Source organism: Macrosteles quadrilineatus, unplaced genomic scaffold (assembly GCF_028750875.1).
Source record: "Macrosteles quadrilineatus isolate MER2022 unplaced genomic scaffold, UCM_ALF_1.0 Scaffold_9__3_contigs__length_116548681, whole genome shotgun sequence".
NCBI classification, from domain to species: Eukaryota; Metazoa; Arthropoda; class Insecta; order Hemiptera; family Cicadellidae; genus Macrosteles; species Macrosteles quadrilineatus.
The window spans coordinates 8903561-8930652 of record NW_026542602.1 but is presented as its reverse complement, the minus strand read 5'-3'; the positions used below and the strand labels follow the sequence as shown (position 1 = coordinate 8930652).

Sequence of the window (27092 nt, the reverse complement as noted above, 5' to 3'; positions counted from 1 at the left end):
TACTATTTAGTGTGGTTTGCGTTTAAAATTTTTGTAAGACGACAGGTTAAGTCCTAGTTTTATTACGATCTAACTTTGAGGAATTTTTGGTTGGGTAGCACCATTAATTGATAGCCCAGTGACGATATATTGCATCTTGGTCCCTTTGAATCGAACCTTCAGATTTAAAGACACCGCTATAACGCTCTTCTACTCAGACTATACTGTAGATTGTACCTGACGGCCATTTTGTCAACAGAAGCTGCTGCGTTGTTGCCCTTATTGCCAGTCTTCTGTTCCTCCTGCAGCATGCGCAGCTGACGTCGTCTGCGGTTCTGCAGCTTGATGACTCCGTACCCAGCTCCTCCGCAGACAAGCGGCACGAAGCCCAGGAACACGCAAGCGTAAACATAAGCCAGTTCACTGCCCTGTGGAACATAGAAATGATTTTGGTAAATCCTGTGATTCAATTTCCATGAATGAAGGAGTGAGTGTAGAATGGAGTGTGATTGGTGTGGCTTTTTTACTGTCTAACCCCAGCTTTTTCTAGCTCAGGCATTGCTGGTTAAAGATCAGCCTACTGTACTCTTAAGAGTTGTTACTGGTTTGTGATTTAAACCACAATGGCACTGAAAGATCTATGGTGACATGTAGTTAATATTGAAAAAAAATAATATTTATTGATTCAACCTGAAGTAAATACATTTATAATGTTAGGGAAGACTGCATATGGTGAAGTGGATGATTTCTAGTTCTTTCTCCAACAAGAAATATGTTTCTGGTCAAAATCCAGTAAGAAAAAGTGACAAAAATGGGCGATGGGTTTAAATGTGTATAGGTTTGAACAGTAAGTTTCTGCCATCACTCGAGACATATTTCCACCATAACTGAATTTGTGCAAACTAATGTCTCTAAAATGAGGGAAAACAGTCCTGATAAGTACAAAGAGTATCAACTTGAGGCTTATTTAAACTGTAACTTTTATGTTCACCAACATATTACTCTGGTTTGATAATGATTTTTTCATGCTCGACTGTCCAGGTCGAGTTGACAATCTACTTGCTTGCAAACTAGCAAATTGCATTTAAGCTAGCCCTGCCTAATTAAGTACAGTATACTAGCTTGCTTTTAACTTATACAAAACTGGTGAAAAAATTGTATACCTAAATAGTTCACACATGTTTCTTTGCAACTTTCAAGTTGGCTTGTGTAAATTAACAATATTTAATCGTACTTGCCTATGCAGAAGTGAAGTGGCTAGTGACAGGCAATGGTCATGTAATCTTAACTGTATCTCCTTTTTCTTATTGTTTAAACAATCGATTTCACTCGACATTCTATGTATATCCACCTCTTCTTCAAACCTCTCGACAGTGAGTTTCAATTGTGCCACAATACTGCTTCCTTAAACTATTAGAGTGACATATTTCAAAATACCTGTATCCTACCTCGAAGTAGTCATATCCCTTGAGGTAAGAGCAAGGCTCTAGCTGGGAAGTGTTGAGCTGGAAGGGCTGAGGACACGGGTCTCCATCGGCAAAGAAGAACACCTCTTTCTGCAGCTCTCCGGGCACAATATCCGTTGCATTCACGAGAATATCCCACATGGTGATCTGTTTTAGCTCTTCTATCTCATCCGGTGTGAAAATACTGTGAATGAATCAACGTTAGTAATAAATAAATCCAGTTATGTGAGAATATAAGCACAGGTAGTCCTCACTTTTCGGTCACTGTTTGCTGTTTGTAATTTTGATTTTATGCTATTCACAAAAATCATAAAAAAATATACAGAGCTTTATATGTATGCACATCTGCAGGATTGTTTGCTTTTGTGCCAGAGTTTTCTCCTGTTCGGCTGGAGATTTTTTAAATTTGTTTGAATCTGCTAGTATTATTTACAGCATGGAGATAACATGAGTATACAGCTTGTTAAAAAGGGCTGCAAATTTTGCTGTAAGGGTTGATTTTTTACTGCTAGCAAAGATTATAGATAGTTCAAGCTTTACACAGTTTTGCTTAGGGAAGCACTTTAACATATGAGCAAGTGCTACCATGATGGTTAGATTAATTCAAACTATACCCAGTGCTCGATTTGCGGGGGAACGAGGCAGAACGGAGTTCCAGTACCTCTCTTTTGGAAAGATAAAAATATTGGCATAAATAGGAACAAACCATATTAAATAGGTTACAGTTCCGGCACCTCATATTTTACAAATCGAGCACTGCTGACTATACCTACGGTTCTATAAAACCACAAAAAATAATCTTTTGACTCTATACCATCTACATACCATATTGCAAAGTAGCCAGTGGTGGAGTTACAGTAACTTTTGGCTCAATTTAGATACTAAAAAAAATATTATAGAGTTAATATTGTAAAACATGATATTTTTTCTTACACTCCAACATTAGAATTATATGTCTTGCAGAAACGGAAGCTTATTGTAATCTATACTATCTTGTATATACCCAATTAACTGTCACAATAAGAAAAACTGAATGAGGTATTATGGAGATTGAGGTAGCACATACTAAGAAAGACTCATTTAACTATGTTATCATTGAGTCAAATGGGTCAAAATTGGAACAAAAGGGAGAAATAGGTACTTAAAAATAGAGTGCTTTAGAACTTTTACAGAAGACCGTATTAATTTTGGATATTACGATATACAGTAGACTCTCAGTAATCCGGCAGATATAGTGAAAATGCCAGATAACAGGCAAAACACTTAAAATGCACTTAAAACACGTCTACAAAGATCCGCTATTGATAATCATAATTTAACTTGATCGTGCATGACGACGATGACGTTTCCGTTACCGCAGGGGCGATGATAACGTTTAGATGTCCGTGGGTGATGTTCATGATTTTGCCGCGATCGTAGAAGACAATGACAATGTCTAAACGGCTGTGGGATTTTCATGATTTTCCACGATCGCACATGACGACGAAGTCGTTTCCGTGACCGTGGAAGGCGATAATAATGTCTGATTTTGCCGCTATCATGAAAGACGACGATGACGTTTCCGTGACCGCGAGAGTGGATGTTGATGTCTAGACGGCTGCAGAAGATAATCAGAATTTTGCCGCGATTGCGGAAGACCTCCCCCGTCAGGAGACGCCGGATTAGAGGGGGTCTACTGTAGTTATAAAAGGTAAGAGAATTTGGTGGCTTGATGGCAAATAGAAGAGAGTGTATTATAGTTATTCTCCAGACAACTTACCCGTTTTCAGCGTTCTCGAACCAGAAACGGTCAGCTTGTCGTAACCTCACAAACTGTTCCTTGATAACTGCCGTGAACAGTTCTCCAGGTCCATCTTGGGACTCCAACATTCCTCCAATATAGAGGTCGATGTTGTTAACGTCTCCTTTGTAAGCCGTCTTCAAATTCTCCAACAGTTCCTGATTTTTTTCAAAGAAATCTGGATTGATGTCCGTCCAGGTTTTCTTCTTTGATAGACCGTAGTACATTCGCACCTGTGGAAAAGAAGTAAGTAATTGTTTGGTAAATCAGATGTTGAAATATTGTGAGATTGCACATTTATGTTTTAATTACTTCCCAGAGAATACAGAGATAAAGGAATAATCTGCTTCAGTATATGATTAACTGAAATATAAGCAAGACAAAAACTGTTACTGCTGTACTTTTAAAACAAAACGCAATAAATTATAGCCTACCAAATCTGCGATATTTCTTGTTTTTGTTTTTGAGTCGTCAGTCGTGTGTGGTGTTCAAGTTTGACTTTTCCTAACAACTTTAAAGAAGTGGATTTTATTGTAGTCAGTCATTGGCAGAGTGCATATAAATGTCATAACATATTTTAATTCACTCTACTTTAATTACTTTCATATCATGGATTCTCTGGCGAGATATGTTTGAACTATTATTTGTAATAGAGTTTACCGAGTTGTAGTCTGGGACTCCGTTGTCTCTGCCCCTCATGATGTTGAGCGCCCCGAGGTCCCGACGGCTGAACTCGTTGGGTCCAAACAGTTTGTCTCTGACATCAGAACACAACACTGTGTCTTCCTTCTCGGCCAGCTGAGAAGCCATCCCCAGCATCAGCTCTTCTAGGCTGGTCTCATGCATTACATCCTGCACAATCATATGGTTGTATTGAGAAGGATGGAACAAGTATATAGCATGTTATATCTAACTGCAAGGAATGTTATGTTTGTTATGCTCTTCCTCTAATATTATTGTCATAGACTTATTTTAAAGTACTTGCTGAAAAATTTACCCTAGAATAGAAAAGTATTCTTTCAACATTAAACATAACTGGAAATGAATCACACATCAAAAGCTTTTGGTTTAACAATAGGATGAGAAGTCAATGGTCAAACTCACCCCAGAGTCCCACCAATGGGCACACAGTCGCAGGGCCGGGTTGCCCATGTGAGTCTTGCGGTAGTTGCACTGCCCATCCCGTCTGTAGATCCCGGGAGGAATCATGGTGTGGCCGAAGCGGAAGGCTGAACTCTGGAAAGCGTGGGTGATGCCAGGATGCGTGTCGAGCTTGTAGCCTTCGTACTCTGGCAACTCCTCTCCCAGGAACGCTGGCAGATACTCGTACATGATGATGTTCTGGAAGGGGAAATGATCATGTTCCATTTACTCGTTTCAATTTTATAGCGCAAAAAGGAAAATAAAAACTAATGGATAAATATATTTCTCTAGAGACTTATCATTATGGACTAGCTGAAGATAATTATAACTTAAACAGAGGAGACAAATCAATCTTGCGTGTATACATGTTTATACATACAAATAATTAGAAATGCTTCCTTGTAGACATCCTGATGGATCTTCTGAAGATAATATAAGTAAGCATAGAAGATAGAATGATAAAAAAATACTTCCTAAATATGTCCTATCTTTAGAGATGAAGACAAATGCTCCTCCAGGAGACTTAAAACATCCGGGGAGCCTAGCTTAGGGAGATTCAACAGAAATTAATAGACTTTTGGATGATAATCAACTTTGGTCTGACAGATGGACACTCATACAGAAACCACCTGGTCATGGATTTTAGTTACTTGCGGCCCTTAGTCAAACTAACTATGAACTATGAAGTTCTTGTACAAACTTGCTGGCAATAAAACCACCCCATCTTTATTATATTCAATAGAAACAGAAAGTAAAATCAACAAATCTAAGAACACATTTCTTAGCATCAAAGTTTCATTTTGATACTACAAAATTTGCATTGCCATGTTACTAACCTGTAAACTAGCAATGACTATTCTCCGAGCCCTCTGGAAGACTTCCTCGTCGTTCCACTCTGGGTGATCGGCTTGTACCCGACCAGCCACCACATTGTGCCATCTGAAGAAGAGGATACCAAAAGACAACAGGGCCGGGTTCTGGTTGCTTCTGGGGTCTCCCAGCACTGAAAATGAAATGACATATGACATAATTTTTATTGTAACTGTTTTGATGAATATACAGGTTTTTAACACACCAGAAAAGAAGGAATAAAAATAAATTGAAAGTATGGTAACAGAATTTTATTTTAGAAAACTAATGCTGTACAGTGTTTGATTTACTTTACTTCATTCAATTTTGGAAAGTGATTTAAAGTTAAATGCTTGTTTTGCAACTATCAAAAAACCTCATTATATACTACCACAATTTTCGGGCAACTAGAAAGATTTAAACCCAAATATGAACTTAAAAAGTCACAATATTGCATTAACTGATCTACCGGTTCTCAGTAAATATCTGATTACCTGATGATCTGAGCTATGGTATAATAAAAATGATAGTAAAACAACTCAATACAGAGAAATGATAATCTTACACACCCAGAGCATCTTTTGATTCTTGTTAAAAGACATAACTAAACTGTAAAACTCTTGTTGTCTTATCAGGGAGTTTCTTGAGTTAGTTACTCTAGTTTGCAACTTTTCATTCAGTTACTCACAAAAGAGTCTCTCAGGGCTGAGTGTCCGCAGCACATGAGGCACTGGTTGGTTGAAGAGAGGCACTCGCATTGTGTTGCGGACAGGCCACTTGCCCGTCGTGTCGCTCATGAATGTTCCGTTCTGGAACGATCTCATAGCATTCACCCACGCCTCGCTGGTGCTGTAGATGAAACTACCATCGATCCAGCTTGAGACTCGGTTGATCTGGAAAAGAAACATTTATCGTGAATAAAGTGCATTTGACAATTCATTGATCTAAAATCAATTTAAGTAATTTCTATATCTGGTAGGTTTCTAATGTTAGCTTACGAGTATTGATTAGTATTACAAATGGAAGTTTGTAGATATGTCAGTAGATTTCAAATTCAACCTGGACAATTTGCAAAAGACAAGCAAAATACATTTGAGATGGGCTGGACAAGTTATAAAAGAATATGCAACGCTATAATCAAACAAACAAAGGAGAGAAAACTTGGAAAGAGGAAAACTCCCTGGGTTGCATCAGACTAAGCTAATTATATCAATGGTTTTTCAATAACTTCAAACTCAAGTAGTAAAAAAATACAGCATCAAAGTGTATACTAAAAAAAGTTATTTAGCATAAGCTAGCTATTCCATTCATTTGAAACTTGCCTCTCCTCATACTCAAACATAGAGCAAGTTCCACTAGAGTTAATCAGTCAGAGGTCTTCAACCTGTCGAGAGGAAATTCATGAGAGATATGTTCTGACACTGCAGAGTAGTCTTGTACTTGTAGGTACAGTCTGGTCTGTGATCTGACTCACAAGTACAGTCTGTTACATCTCTGATCATCAGCCATCTCACGCACACACCACACAACTACTCGTCTTCTGCCCTCAGATATGGGCAAAGCCCTTACATAGACACCCTCACACTTCCACAGTTGGTTATAGCAAGGATGAGTTTAGAAAATGATATACAATTAGAGATTTATACTTTTAGGTTACATCGTTTTACTGTACTTATTACCTTTTTATGGTCAGTAAACGTGGAATGGAGTAGAATTTGCATCAATGTACAACAAATCATGTGCATTAGTTAAGTTATATTCATAGGATAAACTTCTTTTGTAGTAAAATGTGGATCGATGTTATTGTGTGTTTTCTACGCCAATGGCATTTTTTACGTTTTGAATGTGGAACACTCCAAGCAATGTTAAATAGTTTAATGTACAAACTAAAAGGATCCTTTGAAACATAATTTATTCTAGATTGATTTAAAAACTGAATGGAGTCCATGTAATAACTGTTTGTTGAATCTAAGGTAAATTAGTATTGAGACTTGTGCTTGTCTTCAAAATTTAATTTGAGTTTGTTTGGAGAGTAACATCTTCAGAAGGGGAGGTTATCCCTAGGAGGATTAAACATGTTAATTCTTCTAGAGTGACCCTCACCGGGCATCACAGATGTGGATTCAATTTGACTTCAGGGTGATTGTGCTGAAATGTCCAATAGCACACAGATCATAGAACAATAACCAATAGTAAACAGGAGGAGCTAAAATTAAATCAGGCAATGATGGATAAAACGAGAGAGCAAGTGATGTCTCGATTTTACGTTGAAATTTGAAATATTTTGCCTATCTGTTTTCCCCCACAATTATCATCCCTCTGCTGTTAACACTCAACCCAAAAGTTTTATCATCTCGTAGAGGACTTGCCTGTTCTCGAGGACTGTTGGGGCTCATGCCTGTCTTCCTGTCGTAGCCAGCTCGGTGGAAGGGGATGGACTTTCCTCCCTCACACTCCCTGTCGTACATCTCGTCACATTTCTCTATCTCTATGTTGTGCACCTCTATGGGACACCCAGACTCACTGGCCATGACAATCTCCGAGCTCACCACCTGACCTGAATGGAAAAGGTTGGATCATTGTTTTGCTGAAATTAATTCTGTAAGTTTAAAGTATTTTTTGTCTTCAACCAACAAAGGTACAGTTAAGCGTGATTTTTAAAAATTTAGAAACGAGATATCAACGCTTGCAAGACGATGGAGCATAAGACCATGTGATAAGTCAATGTACGTGCGCCCCTTTGTATTGCAAGTGACGATATACAAAACACTAAACACAATCTGGATTAAGACCTTCGTCCAATATGATGTAAAATCTACTTGAGAGCTGTTTTATCAATGAAAATACTTGGAGAACAGCATATAATAGAAATGTTTCTGGTAGGACAAAGAACTAAGTAATTGATTTACAAAATTAACTACTGGCTTGGTATAGCGAAAAATGAAGCAGAATAAAATAATGTAACAAGTAGATTAAAATATTCTGATGGAGTGAGCATTTACCAATCAACCATTAGTAAGCATAACAAATATTAGAAGTGTGAAAACCAACATATAGTACTTCTAAAGTTACAGTATCAGTAAACAGAAACCTATTTTATATATCAGTAGTATGTGTGTGTTAACTAAGTATAATGCTCAATCAATGCTATTCAGAAAAAGCGAACGAGTGCCGGCCGAGAGTTTTCTTTCAAGTAACATTTGACTGTCACTGATGGTAATTACTACATTGCCGATTCTGTTCTCTAGTGTCTCAATCAGTTCTGGACCAGCCTGATTATGCAGGTCAGTACAAGAGATATTGTGCAACCAGTCAATCAGCTGTCAGAGGCTAAAACATCTGTTTGTAGCCTCATCAATAATGGATCAGCTGTTTGATCTGCCCTCGATCAACTTACACTTAACCTCTTTTATTAAAATGAACCTAAGCAAAAATCTGGGCTAATGACACGATACTTGGAGGTGTAAAGCGATTTCTTCTGTCTTCTTTCTTCAAACTGGTTTTAAATTAGTGGTTTGCTTTAAGAAAAACATAGGTTGATAGATAAAACATATTTTCGTTGTTATTCCACAAGACTACCTATTGATCTGTAGATACCAGACAGGTTAGGGTATTTCGTACTTAAGTAAAGGTATTAACTTAAGTACGAAATACACTAACCTGTCTGATATATTTCCCCCACATATTCAGAAGATGAAGGTAGGTACCTAAAATGGCAGGGGTGCCACTTGAAACCTGTCAGTTAGTTCGATACATTTATTTTTCTTCAGTTTATCACAGTTGTGTTGGTGTCTTTTGGATATTCAAAAATCAAAATCAAAATTCTTGAATAACAACTTTCCTTCCTATTTTCTGAATGACCAACCAAATCATTGAGGCAACCAAGAATCTTTCAATATTCCATATTTATGGAACGAATTGTTTTCACAAGTAAACTAAAAAGTGAGAAACCAAAACCTTGTAAGGTTGAGCAGATTCAATCACACAATCCAAATTAATGACTATCCACGAAATTCTATCTGAAATACCGATGATTCATAGTGCAGATATGTCTTATTAACTACATCTTCTGATTAGTTACATTAATTATTCATGTTGATTCTAACCGCTTGAGACTTCAGAGTGAGTGGCGACTACATTAGGAACAAGTTCTTGTCCATTAGCATAAGTAAAAGTAACCGCACTTGGCCCAAGAGGCCAGTAAAACGGGCATTTTATGAACTAATAGAGTTAGCTGACTTTGCTGGAGGGAATGTGAAAAGCAGAACATTTAGCAGAAACGTGTAATTTTAAACAGCTTCAAGTTTTGCACTTGGTTATGGATCCTCAATACTGCAGCAACATTATGAAAAAAATAGAAAGGTAAACACTATTTTTCAACTTGGTTTTTGATAGTAAGTTTGCCTTGTTTAAGAATTATTGCAGACATTTTCGATCACTCATTGGCAAAACATAAGTTTCACCATCTTTCATGATGTTTCAGAATCTGGAACCTCATCTGGTCTTCATAAGGGATGTGGAGAATGGTTAATATTTTTACACAAACCTTGCATCACCAGGAAACTTGATAGTTGCACGCAACAAATATTTAAATCAAAAAAGTATTTCATAAAGCAAATTTGAGCAAGAAGCTCAGTTACCACTTTCTACTTAGAAAAGACTGGGAGACCTGGGATCCGAGCTCAGGAAAGAACATTAGTATACCCTGAAAGTATTCTTTGCTCAATGTAATTTCTCCAAATAGGTATTCTTTTGCAGTCTATTGGTTATTTGTACAAATACAGGGTGTCCCTAAACTCTCGACAGACCGGACCAAAGACAAACTGAAATATCAAGTTAAAAATTTCTGAAAACCAAAAATTACCTCTACAGCCACCACTTTGTTTTTTCACAAACCTTGTTTTAATTTGATAACTTTTTTTGTAGTGAATTAAAATTCGGTGCATAGATTAATGACGCCAATCAGTTGACATTGCGACATATATTATCAAGGCAGCTTCCCCATTGTGACTTCTACCATTGTGACAGTTACCAATGTGACATGTACCATTGTGATAGCTACATTTGTAACAGCTACCATTGTGACAACTACCAATGTGACAGCTACCATTGTGACATCTACCATCGTGACAGCTACCATTGTGATACGTGTGGTTTTGTATATCTAGATATTGTAAATATAATTTTTTTAGCTGTAGCACACTACATTTCAAAATATTTATAATTTTTTTTCAAAATCCTATTACCTGTCTGAATCATAAATAATTGTCAGATGTACCTGCAATCATACACGTTTACACTACCTCAGTGAATAAAACCATAATTGAATTTAAAAGTTTTGATTTCTTTCCTAAAGTCTTGAAACTTACCGAAGAAGGCGAGCAGAGCAGTTCTGTTCTTGGCGGAGCCCATGCCGTCGTCTCCCTTCATGAAGAGAGTGCTGAGTTTCCTAGGACTGGGCCGGTCCTGGCCCGCCAGCATGTACACACCATCACTGTACGCTGGCGGACTCCTCCTGGTCATGTGACCATCTGTAACAAGACAGCAGAGTGAGGAAGATGAAACCACATCTGCGGACTATGCAAATCTAGCTTCTATAAAACTATGTAATCATCGTTGAGGTCTATGAGAACTCCAAAACAATTGCCGAATTGTAGTATTGGGGTTCAATACTAATGCCCACCTGTCCATGGGAATTCGTTGGTACTGTACCAAACTGATTTCATGAGAGAATTTCTGTTGGAATTGACTGGGAAGCTCCTGGATAATATTGTAAATGATGAAGAAAATCCCTCTTAGTTTAACTTAAGTAGTCACATATGTCACATATAACTTAAATCTTCATGGGCAAAGCCGGGGTTAGCTAGGATGGTCATATTACTTCATCACTCATACTTAAGCTGTGCACAATGAGCTTGTTTATCTTATTAAGTGTAAAGTTATTGTAAACCCTTGCACGCTTTCCTTTTGTATGGAGACAAGCTGTTAAATAAAAATCCTTTAGAATTGAATGAACTAGATCATAGAAAAAACCTCTTTTTATAGATTCTTGATCTTTTTGGATTGGCTGAAGAAAGTTTAAAAAGTTTGTGGTTGTTTGTTAATTGTCTGTGTTGGAATATGTTTTGGTATTTAATTAGTTCTGTAAACTTTAAAACGTTAAAAAATGTATGTAATAGCTTTTTCTAAAAAGGATAGAAACATGTAATTGTAATTAGCACTACCTATCTAGAATTCTAGATTTAAGAACATTAAACACGCATAAAAAATTGCTTCAGATTTCACAGTAGCTTGAGCAGTATCCAATGAAGTAAAAGGTAATTAATTTGAAGAAGCATAAATTTCTCAATTTAAATATATTTTGACATTTGCGCCATCTACAAAATTTGGTGATTAAAGCTATACAGAAATGTTGAGTTGCATGTAAATAGGATAAACAGTAAATTGGACAAGAAAAATTGCCGACAGAGATTTGAAAGGAATGGACTTTAAATTGATTTGAAAATCAAGTAGGTACTTCAAGGTACACCTATAAACTCGGTCTTATTTTTGCTACAAACAATATCATCAAACAAGCACAAGACAAAATCTGAAAAACCTTCGATTTCAGCTTAACCAATTGCAATTAAACTAGACATCGCTTTGGTCACTATTCCATACCAAGTGAAAATTTCAAATTCAAATTTGTAAGACCCTTTTCTATGAGGTCGTTACGGATAGGAATTAGTCAAGACATGTCCTGTACCCTACTTGGCCAAGATAGTAGAACGGCTTATCAGTTTTAATTGCAGATTCCAAGCGCACATCCCCTACCAGTTAGCATCTTGCAGCTAACAGCTGGTCTTGCCTTTCTTGTGTAGAACTCGTGTCTTGTTCAGGGAGGTCAAAAGATCAGAAGAAGTTTACAGTGGTATTGTAATTCGTAAAGGGGGTTTGTTTCTAGATGGAGGAGAACACGCCTAGAGTCAAACACTTGTAAATGAAACCACTCCTAGTAGAAGTTGTAAATGAGGTAGTTGATGTGATGGGTATTAAGAGAAGACTTGAGAAATTTACCGAGGTCAAGATATAAAAAAGTTGTTTACCGATGTACTGACTTGTAGCTTTGACTATTGATACAACTTCAGTACGGTACTTGTAGTTAGTACAACAGGGTTTGTTTTTAGATTTAGTTTGAGGGGAAAACTGTTAACATCATCTTGTTAATATCATCTTGTAAAGTCAACTACAATTCCTAGTAGTTTCCAACTTTGTAAACGAAGACATTTGATGTGTTGGGGATTGAAACGAGGCTTGTGGTCTTTGCATAATTTAATATATTCTAAAAAACAAACTCATCAAACAGAAAGGATTTTTAGATTCATTGTATGTGGTTTGGACTTTTATGTTTTGATAACGATACCTATTTTAAGAAAAATTTTTAAATATTTTTATTTAGATTGAATGCTTGAGATGAGAAAGCAATTTTTATTACAAAGTAATGTGAGAATAGCCTATCATTCACGGCTTGTACTTACATAAATCTAATTGAAAACATAACATTTTTACCTATTCAATGTAAAACGTTTGCAAAAAAGTGATTTATGCAAATGAATTCGGTAGTTATGAAAGATGGGCGTGGATTATGAAAATGGTCTGAAGTGTGGTTATAATGAACTTAAATTAACATTCTTGTTTGACCCGGTTTTTGAGGGATCACATATTCGGAAGAACCAGTTGTAAGACAGTCTAAATATCACTGGAAATTACACAACCATCAATTAACTGAGACGTGTTGTTTGTGCTTGAAACAAAAAACTAATATTGGAAATTTACACTAATCTTAATTAAGCACAAAATAATAATACAAATAAAATTAATAACTAGTAGCTTTTCCCCCTGCTTCAATCCGCGAAAAGTGGGATCTTCCACTTGTTTTTGGTTCATGATGCCAAGTTTGGAACATTAAAAAATCTACCACCTTTCTCAGGATCGAACATTGTCAAAAACTAAACAATGAGGTACCTTTAATTTATTTTCAATGTTTACAATTTTAACGATCTCAATAATTGTGTCAAATGATTTCTTAAGTGTACTTGTTGTTAGGGAGTTTTTGTAGCCAGTATTAACTAGTCATTCTCAATTCAAATTCAAAGGGGCGGCGTGTATATGTCAATCAAATACGGCGGAACTGCCTTTTCAGCATCTGAAATGACCATGCGAGTTCTTAATTGGTTAGACATTTACTTTAAGAGCAAAAGTGTTCTCATAACTGACTGAAACAAGAATAATTGAGTCAGCAACCTGGTTTAACTACTATTATTACTTATTATCTACATTTTGTTTTCTAAGATGCAAAGAATAACAACACTATCCTTGTAGGAATGTAACAAAATACAACTACTCTTTCAACCTTTCATTCGCCCACTAAAGAACAATCAAAACATAACAAATTTAAATTAAATCATAATTAGATTGATCATATTGTTGTTGCACAATTGTTTAACTGAAAAAATTTCCGTAAAAGATATTTCTAAGGTATAAAAAGGTTCCAAAATGTTTTTACAAAAGATACATCCCATTAATTCAATTTAACGTGGATAAAGACTGTGCGTAAGCCAGTGTAAAAGAGATAGTGTATATAAAACTACTTACTTAATGGGCTTTACTAAATTTGCTTGGCCCAATACCTTAATATGTGACTTTAACTGATAAAGTCTTTTACTATGTTTGCAGATATATGAAATAAGGAAGGGATAATTTAATATCATCGGTGTACGCATATAAATAATAAATACTAAATCTCATACTGTTACAAATAATGCTCAGAAAAAAACACATGCTTCAGTCAGCTGATTGTTCTATTATTGTCCGTTTCTATCCACAGCCTGTACGATGACGCATCCATTGTTGAAACGATGAATTGAAATATTGCAGTGGAGCTTTCAAAGATTATAGTTCGAATATTTACTATGCGATTGTTTTTGTTGTGGGATTGTGTAGTGGGAAGCAGATTATCCAGGACAATACTAGCAGCATATACATCTCAAAGATTAAATTTGCAGTGTTATGGTTGCTATTATTATTTGTTAGACAGATAGTCATAGAATATACTAACATTTTTCTTTTATTGGATTTAACTAATTAGTTATTCATACGAATATTTAGGGAGGCTTAAATAATAAAAGGGAATTTATCATTGATAAAAACAAAAAAATGAATCGATGATATAAATCTATATTGCCGATTAACTTAATGATTTCTTTGTATTCGCGATCACTATCACATGTATTGCTACTTCTATTTTGCTTTTACTGTTTTATATATTTACTATTTTATGGTATTCTGAGCCTCGACGTCTCAAATTTGTATTTTGTAAGAGAAGTTCATCTTGCAATTTTGCAAATTATGTCATAGCTTTAAAAATATAGAAAAGAATAAAACTATAAGAACATTTGGACTGCGATGGTTCCGTTCCACTTACAGATGTTAAATATTAATTTTTACATTCCCTCTCCCCTTATAACAAAGAAAGTATTGTTTTCGTCAACATTTTCGAGTTTGAGTTTTGCGTGGAAATATACGTTTCGAGTCCTGAACTATAAAAAGGTTGTGATGAAATTTGGTACGTGGGTACTTATCCAGAAGATTTCCCCGTTTTTTTTTAAATTTTGATTTTTAATTACGATTTCCAGTAAAATAACGAAAAATCAGATTACAAAAACGGTTTGAATTATTTTGATTAAAATGTAGTATGCTATGGCTATTTTAGCTCTAAACCAAATGGTACAACCTCTAATGCTGTAAAAATTTACGGTTCGGAAGTTATTGCAAGCTTTTGATTTTCCCATTACAAAAAATCCTAGTTACTCCCACCACCTATGGTAAGGGGCAAGGGTTGTTTGACAAGCTAGTGGGAAAAAGTTTTGTCGTATTATACAGTTTAATTAAAGAATTCCGCCGCAACGCCCACTATTTGTTCACGTATGTCTAGTCCCAGGTCATGATCCAGTTCCCAAGCCTAAGTCAAGAGCTGCAATTAGCAATTACGTCGTACCCTAATGAATGTTCCCGCTCTCCCAATATGGCGACCATAGATAATCCCCGACGCTAATCTACCATTTGTTACGATTCTGATAATCCCACTTGCCTTCTTACACTGATACTCGTTGGATTGCGTTAGCGCCTTGCGACAAGGACTTCGAACGGGGGATTGTAACTCTTCCATTTGTTAGTGGGCCAAAAGTAGGTTGAGCTGTTATTAGGTTGTCGAGATAAGATTTGTCGTGGGTGGAAGTTATGATTAATTGTTAGTACAATGAGCGACGATGACGTACATTTGAGCGATTTTGGATTATGTAGTTGATCTGATTTTAGGTATATTTTGACGTTTTATTCATCTACAGTTTTGTTTAAAAAATATCAATCATGTTTTTATGTTAAGGTAGCCTAAGTGCAATTGGGACGGGAACCGGAGTTTTGCCAACGGGTGTCAGGTAGATGGGGGGATGCCTTCGGCCACCTCTTGGTGCGGAGATTTGCCAACGGTGGAAGTGGGAGAAAGAGTGTGACGTCCGGAAGGAGAGCGATTGTCAGGGTTGTCTACGCTTGGCAGTTATGCGCTTGTCGCAGTGGGTTAGGTTAGGTTAAAAATTCAATACATTTCCTTTCACAGTCAGAGGTGCATAACTGCATTACATACTTTGAACACAGTCAGCATCCTGCCTGGTTTGTCCACCCCTAGCGGAAGCCACCCTCACGGTCACGTGTAATCTCTCTCCCCCTCCCCCTCTCGCGCAACCCACAACCGTTGGCAAAACTCCGCAGTATGTGGAATTCATGGATGGGGACCCTTTCTACCTGATACCCGTTGGCAAAACTCCTACACTCAATTGGGACGAACTTGAATCTTGCTTGCTAGAATGTAAAAGTAACGTTCCTCTAAGTTCTGACCAAACTAAAGAAAATATCATCCAAACTACGAATAGGTACTGAAATATTTATGTGCACGTATTTTTCCTAATCCAAAACACTGAACATTAATGGGCAGACGTCTGAACATTAGTGACAGGCTATGATTGGGAATTAAAATTACTTGAATAAAGAACACACCTAAGTGTCTATTAATCATTGTATGGGAAAGTCATAACAGGGTGCAAAAAGCTATAATGGTATTACTCAGTCAAAACTATATATTGATTTTTGCAGTGAACCACTTTCTATGTACGTTAGGTTCTCTTGGTCCCAGACTATACTTTGGTGAATGTTGCTATCTTATTAGTTAGTGTTTCATTGATAAGTTACCTTTGATAGGTATTCACCCAAGGGTCTTAGTGAAAAAAATAGTGAAATAATTTTACCCACAATGTATTCAAATTCAACTTCAAATTCAAACAAAATATGCAAATAGTGTGGGCCGCAGTCTGAAATTAATGGATTTGGTGGGAAAATACGGAATCGAACACCATAATGTGAAATTGGACGTAGTTGCTAAATGAAATCATCTTAATGATGGACGTTTACTTAAAAACAACTTCGGGAGATACTCCGCAAAATAAAGGTACATTTGAGTTTCCACTGCAGTCGTGACCAACCAGTGCCCGTTCCTAACTCCTAGACCAATACATTCTCGGTCACCTGACCGTGTCATGTATCACAAGTCATGGTGGGGCGGAACCCAGGGGTCCATGACAGATGACTCCACAGGAGGTTGGTAGTCTGTCCGCCAACAAACAGCTGGTTGTACGGGCGACAAATCGCACTCATTATTCTTACCAGCTGGCATTAATATCAGCTGATTGTAATGAGGACACGTTGGGACTCTACATCAGCTGATCTTGTAACTTCGCATAGTGTTTATTCTACACGAGTAATGGGATTGATTGCCTTGTTTTATAAATGGTTTGCATATTTTTATTGTGTTGCAAAAAAATATATTTTGATTTTAGAAAAGTTATACACATAGTTTGAATTCGGCATAGGCTAAGTCTGCTAAAAATAATCGTATACATTTACAAAACACCTAACAGGATTCAAAATAAAAAATACAATCAGCTGTCAAAAGGAGCCTGTTAAACAGAGATTATCTAAATGGCGTCATTGGTCTTTGGTTTTATACAAGTCGATCACGTGAGAAGTTACTACTTGTTTAAAATATAATTTTAAAACTTCAACAGTCCTATATGAAAAAACCACATTCAACCTGCAAAGATAACTTGAAAGTGATATGCAGCAAGTCAAGGGAACGAAGACAATTGCGCCACTTGAGTGGTCTCATATTTTACATTCATAAACAATTTCTTAACATTCAAAAAGTTTTTCAGGTGCTATGTTAGTTGACGCACACTATACAGTATGTGGGCAGTGAATTAGTCTTCATTTAATGGTATGGGGCTTTGCATCCCATCAAGTAAGACGAAACCATGATATTTCATAGATTTCAGTACATTGTGTTTACAATTTTAAGACATACAAAAATATGCGAAATATTTCAAGTGCAAGATTAATGGCGTCTTCATGGAGTGGAGTTGGCAGTTGACACATGTAGTTAAGCAATTACGGAAGACTAAATCATGTTAAATCTGCAAATGTCGTTTGAACTTACTGATATTCCCTTAGTTCATCAGTTAAATGTTACAGGTGCCAAGTCAGACGGCACCCACTATAGTGTTCATGCTGTGTGGTGTCGGAGTGTCGACATAGACAATGTGGCCAATCAACGGAGACGAGACCACGTTTGTTGGTGGAATTATCCCGTCATTGTACGGTAAAACCTTGACCCATAGCCTACCAGGCTGGAGGAGTTAGTTTGGCGATACTACTAAGCCTTGGTGTCATCTAAAATGGTGACCAATAGCAATTTATCAAACTGATTTAGCATTGTGTAATAGAAGACATGTTCATGCGTTTTTGGGAGTTGTCTAAACCTGGATGAGAAAAAATAAATGGGGGGTACAAAAAACAAGGCCTTGCTCCTAAATAGGGAGTTAAAGCTACCTGGGAAATAGGACTTCGAAGAGTTTCTGTCTAAGAAAAGTGTAACTAATTTTTCAGCACCCATTTAAGATGGGTACTTAACTAACTTCTCTGAGCCACATTTGGTAAATGTATACAACCAATTATATTTTTCATGTAGGAAAGGTGTACACTGTAGGCTACATTAAAACTAATTGCCTCTTCTAAGAAATTTTGACAACCAATAGTGGTTACATAAAACTAAAGTTAGCACGTAGGTTTGGCTACTATTTGGTATCTAATTGTAGTAAGTTTTACAGCTACAACATCTTGCAATCTACTTCACCATAAACTAAACACAGTAAACCCATAAATTGATACAAATTTCTATTTGACTTCTGACGATAGTTTTACCTAACATAAACCTAGTTAGAATGGCCTAGTAGATATACGACCCCAGCACAATGTATTATTGTTATGTGTGCAGAGTAAATTGAAAACTAGAATAGATTGAGGTGTCATTGGACTGCGGTTAAGATTCATGGCATGATGTGAAAGGGAACTGTACGGGCGGTGGATATATACTGCGGTAGTGCGATGGTTATATAGTGCAGTAGAGGCAGTAAAACTAGCTGTTACCAGTTACTGCGCGGTGTTGGACTTTAGATGAAAAGATATGTGTTCGAAGTGTGGGGAGTTTATAATTTCTTATAAAATGAAGGTTTCTAAGGGTTCAGTGATTTTAATTATAAGAGAAGGGGATTTTAATTATATAAACTGTATTTTATGGAATTTTTTATGAATGTTTGTTCTTGGGCTCGGCTGATAGTTAGAGTACTTAGATTGGGGATTTCTGTTGTGATATAGGTTCAATTACTGCCAATCACCAACCTCTTTACCTCTATACTATTTTATACTACCGTGATTGGTGGTTCAGTGTAAAACTACAAGTAAATCCATTTAAAAGAAGGATGGATCTCTCAAAGTAGGGAAGCACAGTACCCCGGTACACATTTTATTCGCAATGAAAATGTCAACCGGTGTAGTAGGTCTCCAGAAAACTGACCAGTAAGCTGCAGGGTGTCACTAGAAACCAAAATCGATTCATACTATATCATAACTATCCCAGTAGTACTGTATGATTCAGAAACTTGATAAAGGGGACATTCCAAAAGTAGACCAAGAGGTTCGGATCTCGGATGGGCTGGGCAGGCTTTGCATGGTGGAGGGAAGATACTTCAACCATTAAAATTGTATTCCAAGGAGTACTACAAGGTAGACGACCACTTGGAAAACCAAGGAATGAAAGACATCTTCAGACTGGTATCTTCCTTAGAAATGGCAGGGGATAGAAGAGAACGGGAGGCCAGGATCATTTTAGAGGTTTCAGTGGCCGAGGTGGTAAAATAAGGTACGGTAAGTGATAGTAGGCCTATGCAGTGGAAGGTGGTGTGTAGCTACTGTACTCAAAGCCAGTGTGTGTGAATCGGCCACCAAGTCGTAAACTAGCTGTTCTGAATCATATTCAGTTTTAATTGACTACTCGATTCCCCGTACGTCTATGGTAGGACGGGCCAACAGCTCGTAATTTATAAAAAATAAATGATATGATTTGAGACCGTGCAATATGATAACGTGAAGTTAATTCCAAATAATCCCTATAGCAATTTGATTTAATTGCTTACGAAATTCGATTTAATTATCCAGCTACGTGTCTTTAAAGAAATATTCATTTTGGTTTCTGATATACGAAATCATATTGATTGTATTCAGTTGTAAAAGTGACTTGAACGATGGGTTGGAAGATGCCTGATAAACTATGAAAATTCAGTAACATTTCATGGTTCCTGTAACTTACAAATTATTTCCTGGTTAAGCCATTTCGCTTATGTTATTACACTGTTACGTTATCAGTATTTGTATGTATTTGGATCTACAGAGGATTAGAACTAAACAAGTCTGCATATAATTTACAATCGAAGAGGAATGAACAAATTGATTACAAACAATGGGAAGGCGGCGACAAGCTGTCGGTGTCCTGATAGTGTTGAGTAATGTGTCCATTGAGTGGGATAAGGAAAGTGTAGGGGGGTCCGGTACCCCACAGATCGTCATCTCAGAAAAACAGGGGGGGGGGCAATCTACCTCCACGATTCGCTCACGAAATTTACATTTCTCGCTGTTTTGTAGATTGAAATGCTAGTGTAAGACAAAGTATGTAAATTTTATGAATCTGATTCAATTTCTAAACTCGAATATTTCACTTATACATGTAAATTTATGAAACGAATATGATACCCTATGTAATCAGCTGTTCCTCGTAATCCAGAGCACCCAGGCTAGGTTTTGCTTTTCGCCTTAATCACGTATGAAGCAGTAAGGTTTCAAAACAGCTGTTGACAACAATCATAGATATATCAGAAATGGTATGGACCATAAACATAAACAAACTACGTCACTGATCTGAATCTAATACGAATAACCATAACAGCCGGTTTAAGCTTTCATTAAAATAACAATACAGACATGGTTTTCTCCATATATTGAACGACGATGTGATTCTCAAAGTACGGTATTGTTTACATAAAAAAATCATACAATCTATTTTACGGTGGTTTGAAAATAAAAAATGGAACACATTCACAAACTTCATTCAAAATTGTTTGAGTAGTAACTCAAAACAAAGCTAAATTATACTCAATGCCCATTATGAATGAAAGGACCCAGTATGGACTCTGGAATCTCAAACAAAATTGTTTGATCATTTTTGAAATTTAGATTCACCGGTACCTATTTCATGAGTAAAACACGCTTGAACAAAAAGAAAAAAAATATAACGCCTGAAAATGTTCTGTTGAGTCTCTAATTTTGAGAGAAAACAAAAGTATCTAAACACAGGAGAGGATGCAAAAAAATGTATTTAGCAATTATTTAACATACTAAAAATGTAATTCACATACATCCATATACATTAGTTTGGTTTAAACAAGTCCTTATAACTTACAGCGAGAACAAAAAAAAACATCTGAAGGAATGTTCCTTGTTTTTTTTTTCAAATAAAGCTAGACTCATCATGATCATTTAAAAATTAACCTGACAACACAATATACAAAGATTAGTGGTTTAAAGACGAATTATTTACCCAAAGTTTAGACATAACATTTCAGAGAACTTAGGAAATGTTGGCAAAGCAAGACAGTGATCTATTTAATTGCTGGATAGCAATTAGTGTTTCACCATGTAGTTGAACCGGTTACCACTGTTTACTCCAATTACCACTTAGCACAAGATCTATTCCTTGTTTAGAGGTGTATTATGGGAGTTTTATAGGACGATAAAACAAGTTTACTGTACAATTAGTAGTATTGCTACAACATGTGATAGTTCTTCGGTGCTTCTGTTCCTTTGAAGTAACATGTCTGTTTTTGCACGTTTTGTAAGTGATTTAGGATTTTAGGTGGTTAGTTGGTTTACTATTATTACGTGCCGGTTTTGAATAGGGATAGAAAACCCATTCTCATGTCACAGCTGTTTTTTTTCTAAATAAATGTAGTATAATTATTGAGCCACTGACGGACTGTGCTGTTGTCAATTAAAGATTTTGTTAACTACCCCAACTTGTATCCAAACTAAACTTAAATGGCAATTTATTGTAAACTTAAGCGTGTTTATCGTCTCATCACATATCATAATATTAAAAACGTGAGATCAGAATAAATTTAGACAATATTACACTCCTTGAGACGGTCTTTCAACCGGATGTAAAATTCCCCAGCTGTTACAGCATCCACAAGTCACTGGTTCTGGTTTGAAGCTTAAGTTCTTATATTTAAGATAGAATAAACAAGAGAAACCTAACCTTTTGCTCAATTTTGAGAAGTTGTTTGAATAGTTAATTGCATTGGAAAACCCCGTTTAAGGGAGTTATTGGCTAGAGTTCTGTGGATATTAAAAATGTTTTGTGTCGCCGTTTAGAGAATCATGTGATGTTTGTGAGGATGGGACTCAATAAAAAAGGTTTAAAGGGAACCTACCACCGCTCGAGTATTAAACCCTTTTACGTACTCACAATTATATGCATAGGAATAGTGGTTAATTTTAAATTCACTAACGTGAAAGATACTATAAAGTATGACAATATAGGTACTTTGGTATTACACCGACCACTACGAAAAATCGACTTCCAAATAAGATTTGGATTAGTTTAAGTTACAAAATCTTCCTAACCTAACATAACCTAAGCCTATCCAAACCTGACCCAGCCTAACCTAAGGGTTTTATCGTTTAAGTGTGGTCGGTATAATACCAAAGTACCATAATATAATCGGTAAAGACCTGTTGCTTGATATTTAACTTGTCGACTACCTGACCAACCTTGCATTATTTACTACATGTTCGATAGTTTCACAAACTTCGTTGCAATTCACACGCTAGTTTTACAGCGTTACACGATCATTAGTCGTATATCAACAATGAAATACAGCGCACTCTAGGTGGAGACGGATACATAAACTGTGGAAACTAAGAGTAAATTGACACCTTAACACACAGGATACCCCAGCTGACTGGTAAATAACTATGGAAATGTCAATTGAATCTTTAACTGCAACCACATCCGATTGCTGTCCATGGTAGTAATGTGCAATTAGAGCCTGGGTCTAGCTATACATTATGTCTGTGCGAACATTAGAAAGTAAACCAGGATGGTAATTATTGATGGTAAATGTATGAACAGTCCTTTAGTAATTAATAGAATGCATCTATCAGTTAGATTTACTGAGTCTAGGTAAAGACATCGATGTATTTATACATCGATGGGTAAATATCGATTACTGTTTCCAGTTTAAATAATCAACTTACAGTATTTATAACTCCTTCCCAACCTAAATCTACATTCATTATGTTTTTGTTGAGCTTGACCAATCAAATGTTTTCAACCAGAGACGAGAATTTTATTAGTTTGTTTAATGAGATTTTATCTATAAAAAATAAATAACTACCCTTTTTACCGACTTAGTATGTAAAAAAAGTTATAACCTTGGATCATAAATGTTTACTTAGGTTCGGAAGCCAATTATTGTTTATTTTATTTTAAGAGCTTGTAACCAAAATAAATTAGAAACATTTTTGAAGAAATCAACATACAACCTAACTACAGCAATTAATTCGTTCTCTATTAATATAACATAGCAGAGATCATGTACACAAATTCAATATTTTGTTTCACTAGGTGTAATTTTTTTATATAATACACTAAATTATGTTTTTAAGCTGAAATGAATGATTCTTTTTCATTGTTTGAGAATATCTACTCTACACTTATCTTGCTACAAGGATAATTTTAAATTTCCTGTCATTATCTTCCATATAAATTTACTCCATACGCTCTCACACAATCACAATACATCAACAGCCTACCTCAGGGTGGACCAAACCCATTAAAAAATGAGGTCACCCATCACTATTGGGCAAAGCGATCCAGTTGTCCTCGAAAACAGTACAAAACACAACCGATCACGATAAATATCTCAGAATAGGTGAAGCAATAATTGCAAGACAACGGAATTCAATTTATCACGCCCGAAGCTCATTCAGTCCAATACAGATCTAGTATGCGATAAGCCTAGACTGGAATGTAGTGCTGGATAAATCAGATTTAACCGTCTTAACCACCTGTTAACTGTTGAGCGGAGTTATGTATTAGGTGAAGTTGACATCTGTAGCGATGGGCGGTGTCGCCGTATTTAAATGTCTATGATTATTCATTTATACCCTGGAAAGTAGAAATGTTAAGATTTCATCATATAAAACATTGTAACTTATCGATTGGTCATTTTATTAATGAAAGACAATTTTTTAAGGTATGTTTCTGAGTGTATAGTGTGCTTTTATATTTACTTTTGTATTAAACCTATTTAAAAACCATTACACCCATGGATACATATTTATTGGCAAACCACTGTTTGTCCGTGGTGGTTTTTCTCAAGACCAAAAACGTAGTCCAAAAATTAGCGAAATAAGTTTAGTCAATACAGCATTCAAACGTAACCCAAAGCGAAACACACAAAAGATGCTTTAGATATGTTGAGAGGTTTCATAGCAGTACTCGTACTCTGTCCAAAGTCATTGGAGTTATCTGTTGGCATGTTATATTTTAAGGGCCAATTATATGGTAAATTAAGATTTTTGTAATCTATTTATTACATTTTCTGAAGGATTTTTTACATTTTTTTGCATTTTTTACATGATGGATTGCATGTAAAAATGTCAAGCTATATGCATTGCCGTTTTTATATGCAATTTTGAAAATATGGTATTGTAACACAGCAGTAAGATTTATTTAATAACCATCATATTCTTGGCCAAATATTCTTGGAAATCATAGACCAAGACCATTAATGGCAGTTTGAAACTGAAATCAAAGTAAACTCGGTCAAAATAATTTAGTACTAAGAGAAATATTCTGTAAGGTTAGATTCTTAACGAACCTACTATTCAGGTGACACTGTTTCAGAAAGCCAAACAACTTTGCATATGTATAACGTTTTATAGTTATATTTCATAGTAGAAACCAGTAGTAAAATGTAGCAAAGAGTTTGGCCTCACTTCAACTTTGTATATCTTATGTAAGGTGAGTTATAATATATGTAAGGTGTGAGGTGATTGTATTTGAACAATCACAAATACGGTTGGCACTCCTACATTTTCCCAGCAAGTCTATTTAATACAGCTGATTTCTGATTATCATAGATATAGGTCTAACTAGTACTACAGTACTGAACATTGATATACAAGCAAAGTTATATGCAAATCCAACCGTTACCAACTTAAAGTGTTGGCGGGACACTTTTTCTAATGCACTTTCTTGACAAGCGTTGTATTAAACAAGAAGGTTATGTACATATTTACGTATATACGGTTACTCAAGTTGAGTTCTTCTCTTCAGTCTGTCGTGCAATATGACATAACTACTTCGTACGGTTTTGTTTAGAGATTCTATAGTTTTTAATTGTATTTCACAGCAAACGTTTCAAGAGAAAATTGCATGGCAAAAAAGATTAAGACTGTTCACTATTCCATGCTAATCTTGCACTGTTTTAAAAAATATAGAAAGAATGCAACTACTTCAATATCACCCACATAACCGTAAGTAAATATTGTTTGTTGCACCTATTCAACATTCAAGTACAAGTAAAAAATTGATGGGTAGCTGATGTGGCCACCGCGCGGAGTTGAACTATACACTTAAAGTGACCACTGCGCGGAGTTGGGCTATCCCCGGAGGGACGAGTTTGATTCTCGACAAGCCCACAAAACTTAAATGGGTCTGGACCGCTTTTCCCTTGAAAGTGTTTAACACTTCATTGTCATACTGGCGCAAAGAAAACTAAAATCAAAGATAAAAGAATAACACAAAAATCGTGTTTACAAAGAACGCAACGCCCGACCTCACCCAACGGTAGTCACAGTAGGAAGTCAACCGCCTTGGCTGATATCATCTGTGTTACCCTGAATACATATGAATATCCCAGGTGACCTTGCTCAGCTGTGGAATTCGAGCGATGTTCTCAAACTACGGGAGTGTCTAAGCGAATTACATAACAGCATCGATATTCTTTGTTTGACATTAATTTTTCTGATGTATTTGAGGTATATTTATTCCCTAACTTAAGATTCTTCATTGGGGGATTTTTCACGTATTTAAGGGATTATTGTAGACGTGTTTACCATGGTTTTTGAATGAAATAATGTTATTAACGGTGATAGAAACGTTTAGCAATAAACCCAAAACGTGTCGATTGTAATAGAATAGTTTAGTAGTATGAATCAACAAAATGTTCAATGATTCATTTGGTCTAACGTAAATTATTTTATTCCACCAATCAGAAGATCGGTTGGGTTGAAAAGTACCTATTGTGTTATACCTAATTTTAATTTCATCGAAGAGAAACTCGTCACAACTATGACAGTACCTTGTAGTGCAATTGTTGTTCTATAACTATTTTATGCACCACAAAACTGAAAAAGTCTTCAACGTAGAACATGAAGCTGCTGACGAATCTCACATATTTAGGTTCGTTTTAGTTTTAGCGTTGGTTCCAACTGTGGAAAAATTCGATTGGTGAATTACCTTATTAGTATAGAACATTTAACTGTCACTACTCTTTTGCATATTAAAAGTTCATTGAGTCTAAACGAACAAAAGTTTACTATGCCTGTCTGATGCAATTCTTGACGGTTCATTTACAGTTTTCAGGTTATACGTTGATTAAACCATATTAAATATAGTTAAGTATATTTTCGCCAATGCAAAATGAAGCCAAGGCAACTCACTGTTAGGTAGTGAGGTCAGTTTACTTTACTTATCAGATATATCGACGTACGAAAGTCACCTTAAGACAGTCAGTGCTCGGTCAAGTGTGGCGGTATAACAGTGTGTGTTGGGAAACATGTTGCAAACTTGCTCTTCTTCGATGTGATTAATAGAGGCCATGACTGCTAGCAGGTAAATAAAATCTTGTCAATCGATCTTCTAGTGTTTTTGAAAGCTTTGTTGGGCTACTCTATAAACGGGTTAAATGCTAACGTTTCTTACCGAAGAGTAAGGTAGTAGGTATTTTGAATAAACCTATGTCCCTAAACAGTTATACCCCTTCATATAATATTGTTATGAACATTGTGTTATAATTGGGTATGTTTCCTCACATTGTAATATTGTATATTCCTAGTTGTTATGAAAAAGTGGGGTTTCTCAAAAGTATCAGGTTGCTTCTAATTTTAAAAGAGTCTAATACAGGAACCGTTAGGTGTAAACCAAACTAGAAATACATATTATTTGCTTTCATTTTTAGGAATCTCTTCAATTTGAACCCGAAAATTTAAATAGCTGTCTGTTTATGTTATATAAAGAGAGAGGTACTGGTTTTTTATTCAGTTTCAAC

General features: G+C 36.0%; 1 protein-coding gene across 2 annotated transcripts in view; it reads right to left on the bottom strand.

The window, feature by feature from the left end:
• Window positions 1–27092, bottom strand: part of LOC129001946 (dual oxidase-like) — a 137322-nt gene that overhangs the window by 17068 nt on the left and 93162 nt on the right. For both annotated transcript variants that reach the window (XM_054429388.1, XM_054429389.1), the window contains exons 3-11: window positions 10587–10748; window positions 7587–7774; window positions 5906–6110; window positions 5205–5371; window positions 4330–4566; window positions 3886–4077; window positions 3205–3458; window positions 1428–1629; window positions 217–407 (exon numbers count right to left, since the gene is read on the bottom strand). In XM_054429388.1, the coding sequence (XP_054285363.1) occupies window positions 217–407; window positions 1428–1629; window positions 3205–3458; window positions 3886–4077; window positions 4330–4566; window positions 5205–5371; window positions 5906–6110; window positions 7587–7774; window positions 10587–10748 (1798 nt within the window). The remainder of the gene's footprint in view (window positions 1–216; window positions 408–1427; window positions 1630–3204; window positions 3459–3885; window positions 4078–4329; window positions 4567–5204; window positions 5372–5905; window positions 6111–7586; window positions 7775–10586; window positions 10749–27092) is intronic.